Below are 15,751 nucleotides of genomic sequence, written 5' to 3'. Positions count from 1 at the left end.
GGTCTGATGACTCAAAAATAATTTCCCGTTGCTTTCTCAAATCTCTCCTGAAAATATATGACTTTTTCGGCATTTGAAGATATTTTGTTGAATTGCGATTTTCACTTCAGCCACAAAACTGACAGCTCAGGAAGGATAAGTGTGGTTACGATTCCAGCAGAGCGTGGCGACGCAGGTGAAGGTGGCAGGTAAAGCTCACAAACGTGCAGAAACTGCCTCTTTGTTCCAGTGACCTTGCAGCTCCCGCAGGGTCAATTTCACTGACAGGGAGGAAAAAACACGACTTAATCCAGATATTAATAGAGCTGTCGGAGGGCTAGACTCTCCTCTGCGGCCTGTTTACGCAGCGTTTTCATTCAACAATTGACATGAGCTGTGTTGATCCTGTAAATACCACTTCAGAAAAAAGAATTATAAAATATTACAGCCACGGCTGGATAACACTGAGGAGGGGCGGAGGGGATTAGCAGATTATCAGAAAATGTCAGGATTAAAGTAGAACTACAGCCGACCCGGGTTCTTTTCAGCTTTGGATAGAGTAGGAAAGGGTTAAAAAGGTGTAGTTCTACTTTTGCAGTCAAATTTGGGAAAATCCGTTATGTTTGTTATGTCCTCTTATTCCCACCTCATACCTAAAAATTAGGGATCGGTGCCGATGCCGAGTATTTGGCCAAGTACTCATGCTCGCCCAAATGCTCCCGATACTAATCCCGATACCGGAACTTCCGGTATCAGGAAGTTAGGCAGAGAGTCATTACACGCCACCCGGCTTCCTGATTGGCCCGGGAAGCTGGCTCCATGCTTCGTCCTCCCTTGGTGACGAGAGAGCATGGAGTCGGCTTTCCGGCCAATCAGGAAGCCGTGCGGCGTATAATGATGTGTAAATTAGGCATGTAAATTAGCAAAGAATGACCCCTGCCAGAAAGCACAGCCAAATCTTGGACCGCCACTGCTTCACAGAAGCACAACTTGGTTAACATCACACTCGCAACCACTGATTAGATGAATGAAGGAGAAGCAGCACACTATGGAGTCATCTCTTTGCTCACTCTGCTCTCCCCTGCAGACAGCATGTTCCCTGTAAGGACAGGTGCACATACATGCCGCTAAGCCTCACTGGATGCACATATATATGAAAAGAAAAAAAATGATATATACACGATCAGCCATAACATTATGACCACTGAGAGGTAAAGGGAATAACACTGATGATCTCATTACAATGGCACCTAGAAATGGATGGGATATATTAGGTAGCAAGTGAACATTTTGTCCCTGAAGTTGATGTGTTGGAGGCAGAAAAAATGTGTAAGTGTAAGGATTTGAGCGACTTCAACATGAGCCAAGTTGTGATGGCCAGACGACTGGGTCAGAGCAACTCCAAAACTGCAGCTCTTCTGGGATGTTCCCGGGCTGCAGTGGTCCGGACTTTCCAAAAGTGGTCCAAGGAAGGAAAACCGGTGAACCGGTGACCGGGTCATGGGCAGCCAAGGCTCATTGATGGACCTGGGGAGCAAAGGCTGGCCTGTGGAGTCCAATCTAATAGAAGAGCTGCTGTAGTTCAAATAGCTGAAAAGGTTAATGTTGGTTCTGATAGGAAGCTGTCTGAATACACAGTGCAGCTCAGTTTGTTGTGTATGGGGCTATGTAGCCGCAGATCAGTCAGGGTGCCCATGCTCACCCGTGTCCACTGCCAAAAGCACTTACAGCATGTGGATGGCCGTGTGCTCAGTGTGTCGCTTACCTGGGGAAGAGATAGCACCAGGATGCACTATTGGAAGAAGGCAAGCAGAGGCAGTGTCATGGTTTGGGCAATGCTCTGCTGGGAAACCTTGGGTCCTGCCATTCATGTGGATGCTACTTTAACACGTACCACCAACCTAAACATTGCTGCTGAATGAGTACACCCCTTCATGGATATGGTATTCCCTGATGGCAGGGGCCTCTTTCAGCAGGATAATGCACCCTGCAACACTGCAAAAATGGTTCAGGAATGGTTTGAGGAACACAACAATGAGTTTGGCCTCCAAATTCTCCAGATCTCAATCCCATCGAGCACCTGTGGTATGTGCTGCAAAAACAAGTCCAATCCATGGAGGCCTCACCTCACAACTTATAGGACTTAAAGGATCTGCTACTGATGGCTTAGTGCCAGATACCACAGCATAACTTCAGAGGTCTAGTGTAGTCCATGCCTGGGTCAGGGCTGTTTTGGTGGCCAAAGAGGGACCTACTTAATATAAGATGGGTGGTTATAATGTTATGGCTGATCGGTGTAAATATATAATCTGAAGCCGTTACATATCGGTCTTTGAATCTGTGCTCTTTTGCCTAACCATAAACCAAACAACATGTTTGCATATACACATACCATACTAATTTAAATCTGCTTGCACTGTATGTTTAGAGGCCATAGAAAGGAAAATTCCACTTATATGTGAGTAGGGTTTGACATATAGAAAAGCCACATCCATGCACCACGCTCTGCTTCTTTCCCAAAGCTGCTGTGAGCTGTACAGTGCACAGCATGCAGTGAGCTCTCTGGCAGCCACAACTCCACATGCATACCAACCAGTAAAAATGAGAAAAATGCACAAAGCCTTAGGACAGAACAACGTCAAGAATGATACAACTAAATATAAATGACGGAAAGGGAAAGGCGGACATATTTCAGGAAGTCAATGTGAAAATCATCACTGGTGAATACATTTATTACTGGCTCCACAAGGAATTGGCTCGGCTTCAGTTCTGGATATAAAAGACACAGCGCGGAGAAGCAACCAGCTTTAAGGCAAACTTTGCATGCAAATGAAAGAGCGACACAAGGAGTAACATTAAGCACTCGGCTTGGCTTGGCCCGGGTCCAGTTGCGTCAGGCACCAGCCAGCATGCTGAGACAACACTTTGCAATTTAGGTGACATTGAAAAACTTTCCACGTTTCTGAAGAGACTGGAAGGGACGGCAATAAAACAAATCCTTCAGTAGCTGAGAGATCAGGAATGATTTAGTAATAAGATGTCACTTACGTCCAGCGTATTACTAAAAGTCACCCTGCTACCAATAAAATACATTGTTAATTTCCTCTTTGTTACCTACAAGTAGATGTATCTTATATTTGCATCGCACCCCATACTGGAATCAACCATGTAGTTAAAGCTGAATTCCGGCAGTGGTGTCACAAGGGGGCTGCGGGGAGTGCGGTCCCGCACCCGGGTGCCACCATTAGAAGGGTGACACCAAAATGACCGACAGTCATTTTGGTGTCACTCCCTATGAAAAGTCGGGCACTTGGTCAAGGACCGAGAGCCCGACAGTGTCAGGAGAGAGGAGGGGACCCCCTCATCAAGATGGCCACCGGCAGGCGCCAATAAGACGGCCACGCATGCGTCACAACGTCATCGTGCACGCGTGCGGCAAAGTCACGCGCATGCACGATGACGTCACGGCGGGCTGTCACCCGGTCTCCGCTATGGGTGTCACCCAGCCTCGGGACGCCCCTGATTCCGGGCTCAGAAACTCTCATGTAAATATATTCCTCCATAGCCACAAAGGATATAAATCAAATTTATGTGCATGAAATGCTTTTCCAAGCCCAGATATTATGTTGTGAAAGTAGCAATGGCATCACCACTGTGCTGCACATAGTCTGTACAAAGAGCAGAGCTGTGGGAGGGACCCAGCAGGCCCCACCCACTATAGACTTTCTGCTGAAAACTACAGGAGAGGGCGGAACAAGACCAATCACCCTGCCCAAGGAGAGAGAGCAGCAGTGACCGGTCTTTATTACAAGAAGCTCCTGTACAAATGAAACTTTTCCCACTGAACTACTGCAAGCATGTAAATAAAATACATTACATGCACAACAAGATTCAAGTAAGAACACAGATGCCTCTTGCTTATCTCAGAGTTCAGCTTTCACAGGGTGCTGTGACGATCCCTGGTTGGTCCCATTGCATAGCATGGATAAGATATGTGGTTGATTCACATAAATCAGCAATGTTTCGGGACCACACAGGGACAGTTCTTGAGGCATGTGACGTTTTAATTCCTGCCTGTGACCTCATTTAAGAGATTTCCTGTCACTTCCTGTCCTGGGGACAGTGTGTCAGGGCAGGACAGTGTGTCATTGGAACAGACAGAGAATTGATCCCTTCTCCACTAACCTATCCAGAGTTCTGGATGGAGTTGGCCTTCCATAAATGTCTCACCTCTGCAGCCAGGTAATTTCCGGTAGCCAAGTGCTTAAACCTGAACAGGCTGTTCCACTGCCCGGCTCCTCCTCGGCACGGATCGTGATGCACAACCTGCAAGATCAGCACAAAGAAGCCATGATGTCATCCGAGGAGTACAGGTCAAGGAAAGGCGCCGATGACGCAATGAAGATTAGATATCAATATTCATAAATACGGATTCTTTACACTCCTCAGCTACAATGTTTTTCCTTCACAGGTAAGAAAATACAAAAACTTTGTTTGTTGCGGGTCACACAAACTATTACACAAATCTTTTTATCTCCGCAGCTATGTTACTGCTTGGACTGAACACCTTCATGTCAGTGCTCTAAGTATGGTAATACATTTTTTTTTTCTTAAATGATAATTACCTCAATTTCCCATAAGGCCTTGGAGCTGGTTGCCGATGTGGCGGACTGGCGTAAGGTGGTACGGAGAAAGATATGTTGCTTTTTTTCATATTCGTCACAGGTCAGAAATTTCTCTTGTTCTGCATGAAAGAGTCTGACCACGTCGCCCTGCGGAAATAACAGATTGTGGTAGTTACATTACGAAGGGTCCTTTACCCCACGTTCACATCCAGCTTAGTTTGAACTACACACTTTATCCTTTCCTCATCTACATAACATAGGGTGGAGGTGTTCTGTAATTCACAGAAGAGAACGGAGAAGTTAATCAATTTAGTTTACAAGCAGTATACAAGCACACTGGAATTCTGTCAGGATCAGCAAGTATTTTCTGTAATGTTCATGTCAAAAAAAAAAGAAAACTAATGCAGCCACCACATCTAATGACTGGTAAGCTGCAATATATTACATTTTTGTTCTTGGGTTTTAATATTTTTTTAATATCCTTTTTTAAGGACTGAGGTGGAGAAAGATTTGATGTAGGACTTCCCAGAGTAGACATGGCACAAATAAAAAAAAATAAAACAATAATTGTATATATATAAAAATAACAAAACAGCTTTTCTTGGAAAGCTGCTGGCACCCATTTCTCACGGCTTACTGGTCCCCCTTCCTCATGGCCTGCTGGTCTCCCAGTTCTCATGGCCGGCTGGTCCCCCCTTTCTCATGGCCTGCTGGTCTCCCAGTTCTCATGGCCGGCTGGTCCCCCCTTTCTCATGGCCTGCTGGTCTCCCAGTTCTCATGGCCGGCTGGTCCCCCCTTTCTCATGGCCTGCTGGTCTCCCAGTTCTCATGGCCGGCTGGTCCCCCCTTTCTCATGGCCTGCTGGTCTCCCAGTTCTCATGGCCGGCTGGTCCCCCCTTTCTCATGGCCTGCTGGTCTCCCAGTTCTCATGGCCGGCTGGTCCCCCCTTTCTCATGGCCTGCTGGTCTCCCAGTTCTCATGGCCGGCTGGTCCCCCCTTTCTCATGGCCTGCTGGTCTCCCAGTTCTCATGGCCGGCTGGTCCCCCCTTTCTCATGGCCTGCTGGTCTCCCATTTATCATGACCTGCTGGTCCTCCTTCCTTATGGCCCTCAAGTCCCCCCTTTCTCATGCCATGCTGGTCCTCCTTTTCTCATGGCCTGCTGGACCTCCCCTTCACATGGCCTGCTGGTCCTCCCTTTCACATGGCCTGCTGGTCCCCCCTTTCTAATGGCCTGCTGGTCTCCCATTTATCATGACCTGCTGGTCCTCCTTCCTTATGGCCCTCAAGTCCCCCCTTTCTCATGCCATGCTGGTCCTCCTTTTCTCATGGCCTGCTGGACCTCCCCTTCACATGGCCTGCTGGTCCTCCCTTTCACATGGCCTGCTGGTCCTCCCTTTCACATGGCCTGCTGGTGCCTCACCATCATTTGGCTTACAAGAAGTACTGGAAGCTAAACTCATGGTCCTGATGTCACCTGATGCATACCTGTTCTGTGTGGTCAGTAAAAGCAAAGGTTCTGGTTGGTTCCTCCTAGTCAGTCTGTCTCTACCCATGTTCATCTAGACTGGTCTTCCTCCAGATTACACTTCTGCCTGACAGTTCTGCACCTCATCTTGTTTCTCTCTCTATTAGCTGTAGCTAACAGGGCAACTGTGGGACTGGACCTAGAAAGGTCACCCAACAAAAGCACATATTCCCTTGTGGAGGTCTCTAGTAAATCTGTGCTTGGTCAATGCAATGCAAAGCAACAGTTTAATTTAACTGCCCCAACCAGCCGCACAAACTCACGATTCCTTAATTTCATTTCTTCACTGAATGTGGAGAGTAACTAGAACTTGGAATTTGTTTTTTTTTTAAACAGAAAGGGGGAGGGGGCAAAAATATATCTTAAAAAGAAAAGGAGTTCCACTTTAAAAATGGCCATAATAATATAGTCCGATTGCACAATCCCCATGAAATCTACTTTAGAATTGTCAACAACAATAATGTAAGGGTCTGCTTCAGAGTTGGGCAACTCCAGCCCTCCAGCTGTGCTTTAACTACAAATCCCAACATGCCCGTGGCTGTCAGCATCTTGCAATGCCTCATGAGACTTGTAGTTCCACAACAGCTGAAGGGCCAGAGCTGCCCACCCCTGGCCTACCTAATAAGTCAATTTCATATAAATCCAATCAAACAGGTTGATAAATCTAAAGAACAATCGGATTGTACAGCAAGTGGCAAGCTTGGGACCTCAGCATTGTCCTAACAGTGATCTAGAGCATGTAAATTCCATTTATACCAATGTTCATGCACAAAAGAATGGTGCTGACATGTAACATAACAATCAAACTGGTCCATGGGTCTCATTAAACTTTTTTTTTATCCTGTTGCAAGGTTTTCCTCTGGAGGTGTCGGGCCGAGCCCTGATCATTCAGCACGGGCTCCTTCTACGAGACTCTACAGTTTACGTTTTGGTGACACGGTTGCTGTGGTGACTCCATTACTCACGGAGACGCCCTGCACATTCTTTTCATGTCACAAGCTGCAGGTAGATTTCATAATCACAACACTGACTGTGAAATGACACCAGCAGCCTAGAGATAAAGGGATCGGCTGAAGATAGGGATCTCCTCATTCCTAGAGACCGGTGCAGTGATTTGTAGACAGGTTATCCCTGTCCCACCAGAGTCATGTGCAGCTTGATGAAGCGTCTTCTGAGCGTGCGGGGAAACTACTATACGCCCGGCCTATATCAAACTCACATTTTAAGGAGCAAAACAAATGACCTTGTTTAACCGATAATGCCGTCCACAACACACTGCTGCCGGGCCGAAGTCCATTCAGTCCACATTAACCCTTTTGTTAACAAAGGTCAACAATGCCATCGCCAAATTTAGCAGTGGCAGAAAGTGTCAGCTGACTTGACGAACGTTCTATGACTAATTTCATAGCTATTTAAGGACGTATACGGATTTTATTTGGTATGCTGTTTTAATAAATAACCAGCTTAGAAGTTCGTTTTTGAAGCTGACAATTGGCCAAAAAACATTCAATCATGTCCCTTAAAAGTGCATAATAATTTTGCTGTAAAGCAGAACTGCAGGCAAAAGTGTTTGTAACCCTTGCAGTGGGGCTACCCTCGCACTGCAAGGGTTAAGTGCTCATTTTTATCTAGGTGCTAAAAAAAAAAAAAAGCTGGCTTGCTCTTAGGCCGGTCCCTGAAGCCTCTCTACCCCTCTGCTGCATCGGTCTAAGGCCTGGTTCGCTCTGGGTGTATTGTAGCAGCTGATTCAGCACTTCAAAAAGCTTCCCCCCCAAAAATCCTATTCATTTTCATGGCCCCTGTTCACACCTGAGCATTTTGTCACAGTAAGCAAAACGCATGTCGCTGGAAAAAGAACATGAGCTTCTCTTTTAGGCAGATTACAGCTCGTTTTGTTTCCATAGAGTCCATAGGAAATGCATGAAAACGTGCGTTGCACTTGGTGTTGCGTGTTTTTGATATTTACATTAATGTGTCACAATCTGCTCATAAAAACGTACAGCATAATGTACGCGCATTTTACACGTGTAAATACACGCAAGAACGTGCTACAAAAAAAGGGCGTTTCTACATGCAAATACGCGGTCGCCTAGGTGTGAATCAGGCCTTGGGCTCCTTAAGTTCTATACACAGTGTATTGGATGTGAGGAAGCCGAGGAACATACCATCACTGCAGCGAAGCAGAAGACAGACTACAGGGACCAGAGCAGCAGCCAGCCAGCTCCTTGGTTTGGGTGAGTATAACTTTTTCTATCACCTAGACAAAAATTAGCACTTGTAACCCTTGCAATGTGGGGGTAGCCCACTACAAGGCTTAAGAACACTTTTACCCTGGAGTTCTGCTTTAATGCCAAAAAATTAAATAAAAAAGCCCATTAAAAAAACAGTTTTTGCCGCAATATTCAACTTCAATCCAGATATTTCCCTGCAGTACATTTTTCTGCCACTAGATGTCCTCAGTCTGATGGCCAGTATCATTCAACCCACTTCCTCTGAGACTACCTTGTCTTGGATACACCTCTAGCCTGTTGTTGGACAGAGTAAGGAGAAACAGCGAAGAGATGAGCTCATCTCTCTGTCACTTCGCTCTCTCCTCCTTTTAGTATGCTTCTCACCAGCACATTAACTGATTGGATCCTTGTACAACATCTTCCTTTCACACTATGGTCCTGATCTAGAGGGAGTAGAAGAGGCTGATACTACGTCAAATTAAGAACTTACACTGCTTGCACCTAAAAAATAAATGTTATGATGTATTAATGATTACAGAGCTGATTTTGCCTTTTATATCCGCCATTTATTTTCCTTAACAGTCTGTTCATCACTTGAACTGCTTCTGTCAAAGTGCTTCTTTCTGTGCACAATGACGGTTGAGCAAGCCGGCACCAATTTGTAAACCTACCAATGTAATCCCAATGATTGGCTGTCACTGATCACACGATCGGAACCATGTTGATTGGTAATAAATAGATATCTTGTTGCACTGCTTGGCAATATTCCTGCAATAAATTGACTTTTGCTTATCTCACTGGATATTGGTGTGCTGGTGACATTTCTACAAATCCATGCTGATTGGTTTGCGATCATGTGATCAGTGACGGCCAACCTTTATATACATCATTGTCACAGAACTAGCAGCCGGTTTGAGATTCCCATTTGAAAACCCTTTTCATGCTGTGAACTGTCTATTTACTGAAGGAAAAAGGACAAGTAAGAATGGGCCCATGGTGTGAGGGGCAACTTGATGATGCCATAATGTCCTATTACGATACCACAGGGCCCATGGGTCACACCCCTCCAAAGGAACACTCCTGATTTTATTTCTAGCCATTTAGAAACTCACCCCTTTCAGGACATCTTCCCGATAGTCACTGAACTTCATAAACAATGTAACCTTCCAGCTTGTGTTGCAGTTCACAGCGTTCACCTGAAATAAACATGCAATGATTTTAATACGTATACAAAGCACATCTGATTGCGGTGACTCCCTACAAAATCGGATTACGTTACCTCCTTACAGCCGGGGTTATCCAGGAGTTCTATATTACTGGCGTGAAGAGGCTGCCCAGCATTCACCGGCATCAGTACTACCTTATCGCCTACAACCACCTACACATCAGAAGAGGAGAGAATCAGAAGGGAACACATGGTCTAAGAAAACCCCCAAAAGTCTTATAGAGACTTCAAAAAAGGAGATCATGTTTATGTTTAACAAGTATTTTGTACTTTTAAAGTGATATTACAGTCAAGAGTATTTTAAGCTCTTTCAAATGCTAATTAAATCGCTTATAATGGATGCTGCTCATTGATGTTTAAAAGTTTTATAGTTTCCTGAGCACTGCCCCTGATATCCTGTTTTAGACCTCATTCTCACTGCTAAGAGCCGGCCCTTACAGATTCGTGCGGCGTGCAGGGCCGTATCGGGCCTCTCCTGGGAAGGACAGGTGCTGCGTGTGATTTGTACGCAACAGCCTGTACTTCTCTATGGGAGGACGCAGCCGTACGCCATCGCACGCTCACCCGAACTACACATCCGTGCGGGTGCAGGTGTTTGTGCTTGGATGCAGACAGGATCCATCCTGTCTGTGTACAAGTAAGGACACCCGCACGGATGTGCAGGTCGGGTGAGCATAGGGCCGCACACTCCCATAGAGAAGAACAGGCTGCTGCCTACAATCACACGCAGCACCTGTCCTTGCCGGGAGAGGCCCGATACGGTCGTGCGCGCCGCATGGATCTGTAAAGGCCGGCTCTTAGCAGTGTGAATGAGGCCTTAGGGTGGAGCTTTTTACCTTTCCTATGGAGTCACCCTTGTGTGTGCTAGTAAGCTGTGTGTGTCTCCACAAACATACAGGTACAGCAAGGCAGGCAACTCCCCTCCTCCCCACTCACGGCTCACCGTTCCTCCCTTCTCCAGGCTAGTAGATGGACGGCTGCTGGAGACTGCTGCTCTGTCCCATATGATCTTGTATTGGACAGAAGGTTGAGGGAAGCTGAGCTAACAGAGTCGGGGCTGTTCTGAAAATATGATGACTGTAAGTGCTTGGGCACAAATGGAAAGAAATACTTTGCTGAGCAATGCATATTTGTTTGATCTGGATTCATTATTGAAAAAACAAATTTGAGCGTTTATTTCTATATTTAAGCTTCAACCAAAGTGGTTTTTTTTTTTTTTACTGCTGGTTAGAGTGGGGAAGAGGTTAGAGCGCCTGTTATGTTTTCATTGACATTTGTGTCCTGGTTAGGAAAATGTCATTTTAACTAGACATAAGCTCAGGTTCGGTCCGTAATTGAGTTCGTCCGAACCCAGAAGGAAGCTGTGAGTGCCAACCCAATCAGCTACGGCCGGGGCATTCCCCACCTGCTTGTAAATATGGACATATTACGTCATTGACATGCCAAAGAGACTAATGGAGGCTGTAGTGCTGGAATAGAGGGGAACCAGGAGACACAGGCCATTAGCGAGGTCAGTATACAGTATAATATCTATGTATATTTATATTCTATGGAGGGGAACTTTCAGCTCCTTTATTAAAGAACCTGACAGGGTTTCTTTAACAAATACTGTGAGGAAGTGAAGTTACAGAAGAAGCTACGTGTTGTATAATTGATTTTGTGGCACGTGAACAGTAAAGGCTTAGCTCAATGACACGCACACATTTAGAGAAACTCTACTGACAGCCGCCCACTGCTATGTGCTGATATAATAATAGGTTGTAAGGAAAAATTACTGTGCTGCCATATTATACAGAAGGCACAATCTGCATTATCACAAAACAATATGTTTTGGATGTAGGTAGAATTAAAGGAAACGTGTGCTGGGAGATACACTGGGGTTGCCCATGCTGAGCTCTATATAAATGTTAGTTACCTGGCTGTATCTGCCTTCAAAACTGATTTGCCTGCTTATCTTAATTGCCAAATACTTGTGTCTCGTTATCTGTAAAATTTGCAATCTTCTTTTTCCTGTGAACAGTAAATTTAGTCAGGAAAACACCCACATTGTCTCCCTCGCTCCTCAGCTTCCAGAACGGCTGAATGTAGAACCAGGAGCCTTCGTTCCCTGCTGCGTCCAAAGACACCCGCATGGCGTTCTTCTCCAACAGCGCCGGCAGCCGCTTGTTAACCGTGAGGTATTTGTTACTCTTAATGTGCAGGAGCTGTAAAGAGAGGAATCACAAAATGGAGTCAAACGCTGGACTTGGTGCAACACCCCAGTTACAGTAGAGCAGAGTATTTCCGGAGAGGACTGGCCATAGCCTGTCAACTAGTGTTGATATGGAGTATATATAACACAAGTAAAGATGTAAAGAGGACAGAGGTAAAACCAGGTAGTTGGTTTCATAAAACCACATCAGGACCAATGCAATTTGCAGTGCCCAGAGCAACCACTAAGAATCCATCTTGTACTGGTCTGTCTCCTGAATTTTGATTGGTTGCTGTAGGATACTGTGTTTTGCTTCATTTGACAAGACAGAAGAAAGAGCCAAATCCCCCCTGGCAGGGTAAAGTATGAGCCGGCTATGCTGTGATAGGTTGGACCTACCTGTATGACATTGCTGTATTTTACAATCTCTCCCAGAAGCTTTTTGTTCTCTGACTCGTTCTGTTTCTGTTCAAGTTCTGCAGCGTGCTAGAAAAACAGAGTAAATGTAATCAATAATTACACAGGATAATAGTATTATTATTTCATTAAAGAGAGATGAGGGAGAGAGAGGGGGCAGGAGAGAGAGGGAGATAGAAAAGAGAGAGAAAAGAGAGGAGAAAGAGAGGAGAAAGAGAGCATGAAGAGAGAGCGAGAGAGAAAAGAGAGGAGAAAGAGAGAGAGAGAGAAAGAGGAAAGAGAACATAATGAGAGCACGAAAGAGAGAGAAAGAGGAAAGAAAGGAGAGAGAGCATAAAGAGAGAGCGAGAGAGAAAAAGAGGAAAGAGAGCATAATGAGAGAGAGAGACAGAGAGAGAAAGAGGAAAGAGAGCATAATGAGAGAGAGAGACAGAGAGAGAAAGAGGAAAGAGAGCATAATGAGGGAGCGAGAGAGAAATAGAGAGAGAAAGAGAGCATAATGAGCGAGAGAGAGAGAGAGACAGAGAGAGAAAGAGGAGAAAGAGGAGAGAGAGATGAGAGAGCATGAGCGAAATAGAGAGAGAAAGAGAAAAGAGAGCATAACAAGAGAGAGAGCCGGAGAGAGAAAGCGGAAAGAGAGGAGAGAGCATAATGAGAGAGCGAGAGAGAGAGAGAGAAGAAAGAGAGCATAACAAGAGAGAGAGAGAGAGAAAGCGGAAAGAGAGGAGAGCGCATAATGAGAGAGCGAGAGAGAGAGAAGAAAGAGAGCATAACAAGAGAAAGAGCCAGAGAGAGAAAGCGGAAAGAGAGGAGAGAGAGCATAATGAGAGAGCGAGAGAGAGAAGAAAGGGAGCATAACGAGAGAGCTAGAGAGAGAGAGAGAAAGTGAAGAGAGTATAACGAGGGCTTTAAGGTGGCCATACACTTTACAACCATCACAAGACCTTAGTCTTGCGATGGTTGTAAAGTAATTAAAAAAACGTACGATCTGCCCATCTTCGACAGGCAGATCGTACTCTCGATCATCGCAAGCCCGCCCCCGTGAGGGGCGGGCTTCCGATAATCGCAATGCTGAACGGGCAGTGTGCGCATGCGCACACCGGCCCGTTCGGCATTTGTCTCCCGAGCACCGTTCAAACCAGCCGAAAATCGTACGATTCTCGGCTGGTTTTCTAGCGTGCTCCTTAGACAAAAGACGTGCGACCGTACAGTAGAAACGGTCACACGTCTTCGTTCACACTGCTCAATTCTTGTACGATCGCGGGATTTCCCTCGATTCTCGTATGAGAATCGAGCAGTGTATGGGCACCTTTACTCTCCCTCGATATACACATAAATAATTGTTCTGTCAGTGGATGGGACTTTTCAGGTGCTACAATGATTTACACAGGAATTATTGTAGTTAATACATATATATTCTATTGCACAATATATAAAACTAATGACAAAAGTCAAACAAAGAGCTAATATCGCATGTAGTCACTCATAATCTCACCAATAGATATAACCATGGCACGGATATCAGTATCATTTAGTTGATGGAGTCGGGGATCACTCTACACATTTCTCAGACCGTGGAGATCTGCATCATCAGGAGTGGAGGTCAGTTCCCTAAGTTTTATAAGATGCGTATAAATGATCATTTTGGTAAGGAATACCAGCCATAACCTTCCCCACGAGGACAGAGGAGGGGATTAAAGGAGATGGTGGGGTTACTGGGGTTGAATTGTGTCAGTAGCTGGGAGGAGGATAATAAATGGACAGCCACTTAGGCTGAATAACGGGTGGCCTGGTGCTTGGCACATTGTTATGGGGTCATAATACACCCCTCCGAAACAGGAAGTGGTGTTTTTGGCACTTGTCAGGGACCTTAGATGGCACTGATGTTTTTCGCACAGTCTAATTTGTTGCACTTTGCACACGGGTTATTTGGAATAGTATAGGGTAGTGTTCTGTTATTGTTATAATAATTGTACATTGCAGTTACCACTCACTTCCAATTGTCAGATAAACGTTTGTTAACTTAAATGCTGTGTAGTGTCATTACTGTAGGTGGGGAGTGAAGGGCACCTTGGGCTTGCCATATTAGTTTCCTGGCTGTATCTGGCTTCATTACTTTTTGAGTCACTGGAACAAGCATTCAAATAAGAAACATACAGTCACAACTCCTGATCTCGGTCAGTCTCTCAAAAAGCTCTGAAGCTACTGAAGCTGCATGACAGCCAGGCAAGTGGCATTTTCACAGTGGAACAGCGGAAAGCTCATTATTTTGTCAGTACAGGACAATCACATCTCCACATTTGCAGTGATTCATTTTGGAACCTAGCGCTGAGTGTAGCAGGTCACAATTATGTAATTAGTATAGTAGTAACAGTATCAGATGAGAGGAATGATCATAATGAGCTGTTGTAATGAAGTGGAGAATACTGAGTAACAATCAAAACGCATTTCATCCTTTGAAAGTTTTCATGAAGTTATGTGGCTACAAAGTGACGTTAACAGTTTCTGTTTATCATCAGGAAAACTATTATGTGACCTTTAATACTTATTATTATGCTTTTTCCCTTTTTCAGTTGCATAAGCTTCAAAATAAAATACAAAATACACAGAGAGGGGAATTTACCAAAGCTGGAGCAGACAAAATCCAGAGCAGCTGTGCATGACAAGCAATCAGCTTCTCTCTTTCATTTTCAAATCGTAACTCAACAAACTGGAGAGAGAAGCTGATCGGTTGCCATGCACAGCTGCTCCGGTTTTTGTATGCTTCAGTTTTGATAAATTCTCCTCACAATGTTCTGTTTTTTAAAAACACTCCAAGTTACTGCAGTCACGCTCTTCCCAGTTTCCTACTTCCTCATTTTGGCCGTTCTGAATTCAGTGCTTCCAAGACTGCGGGAAAGAAGCGATTTTCCAGTGTGACAATATTTGAATGTGCGGTTTTTAGTGTATTTGTTGATAAAAAAGACACAAGCTGACTGAGAATGGAGAAAAGAGAACGGCGTGGAAAATGTCACGACACCCACACAAGGAGGCCATGAACTCCGGCTCGGCTGGCACAGTGAAGGCGTATTGTGAGTCACACCTCGCAGTGGCTTCCTCCCAGGCCTCGGCTATGAAACAACGAGCAGACGAGTTAGTCCGTAGGGTTCAATATTGAGTTGGCCCACCCTTTGCCGCTATAACAGCTTCAGCTATTCTGGGAAGGTGTCCACAAGGTTTAGGGAGTATGTGTATGGGAATGTTTGACCATTCTTCCAGAAGCGCATTTGTGAGGTCAGGTACTGATGTTGGACGAGAAGGCTCGCAGTCTCTGCTCTAATTCATCCCAAAGGTGTTCTATCGGGTTGAGGTCAGGACTCAAGTTTCTCCACCCCAAACTCACTCATCCATGTCTTTATGGACCTTGCTTTGTGCACTGGTGCACAGTCATGTTGGAATAACAAGGTGGCCATCCTGCAAACTTTTCCCACAACGTTGGGAGCATGAAATTGTCCAAAATGTCTTGGTATGCTGATGCCTTAAGAGTTCCCTTCACTGGAACTAAGGGGTCAAGCCCAA

General features: G+C 45.2%; 1 protein-coding gene across 3 annotated transcripts in view; it reads right to left on the bottom strand.

Annotated features, from left to right (window-relative positions):
* Nucleotides 1-15,751, bottom strand: part of ITPR2 (inositol 1,4,5-trisphosphate receptor type 2) — a 263,467-nt gene that overhangs the window by 174,976 nt on the left and 72,740 nt on the right. For all 3 annotated transcript variants that reach the window (XM_018556081.1, XM_018556080.1, XM_018556082.1), the window contains exons 4-9: nt 12,176-12,262; nt 11,631-11,789; nt 9,640-9,738; nt 9,473-9,556; nt 4,605-4,751; nt 4,210-4,305 (exon numbers count right to left, since the gene is read on the bottom strand). In XM_018556081.1, the coding sequence (XP_018411583.1) occupies nt 4,210-4,305; nt 4,605-4,751; nt 9,473-9,556; nt 9,640-9,738; nt 11,631-11,789; nt 12,176-12,262 (672 nt within the window). The remainder of the gene's footprint in view (nt 1-4,209; nt 4,306-4,604; nt 4,752-9,472; nt 9,557-9,639; nt 9,739-11,630; nt 11,790-12,175; nt 12,263-15,751) is intronic.

This window comes from Nanorana parkeri, unplaced genomic scaffold (assembly GCF_000935625.1).
Source record: "Nanorana parkeri isolate BGI_ZX_2015 unplaced genomic scaffold, ASM93562v1 scaffold224, whole genome shotgun sequence".
NCBI lineage: Eukaryota > Metazoa > Chordata > Amphibia > Anura > Dicroglossidae > Nanorana > Nanorana parkeri.
This window is presented reverse-complemented; position numbering and strand designations above follow the sequence as displayed.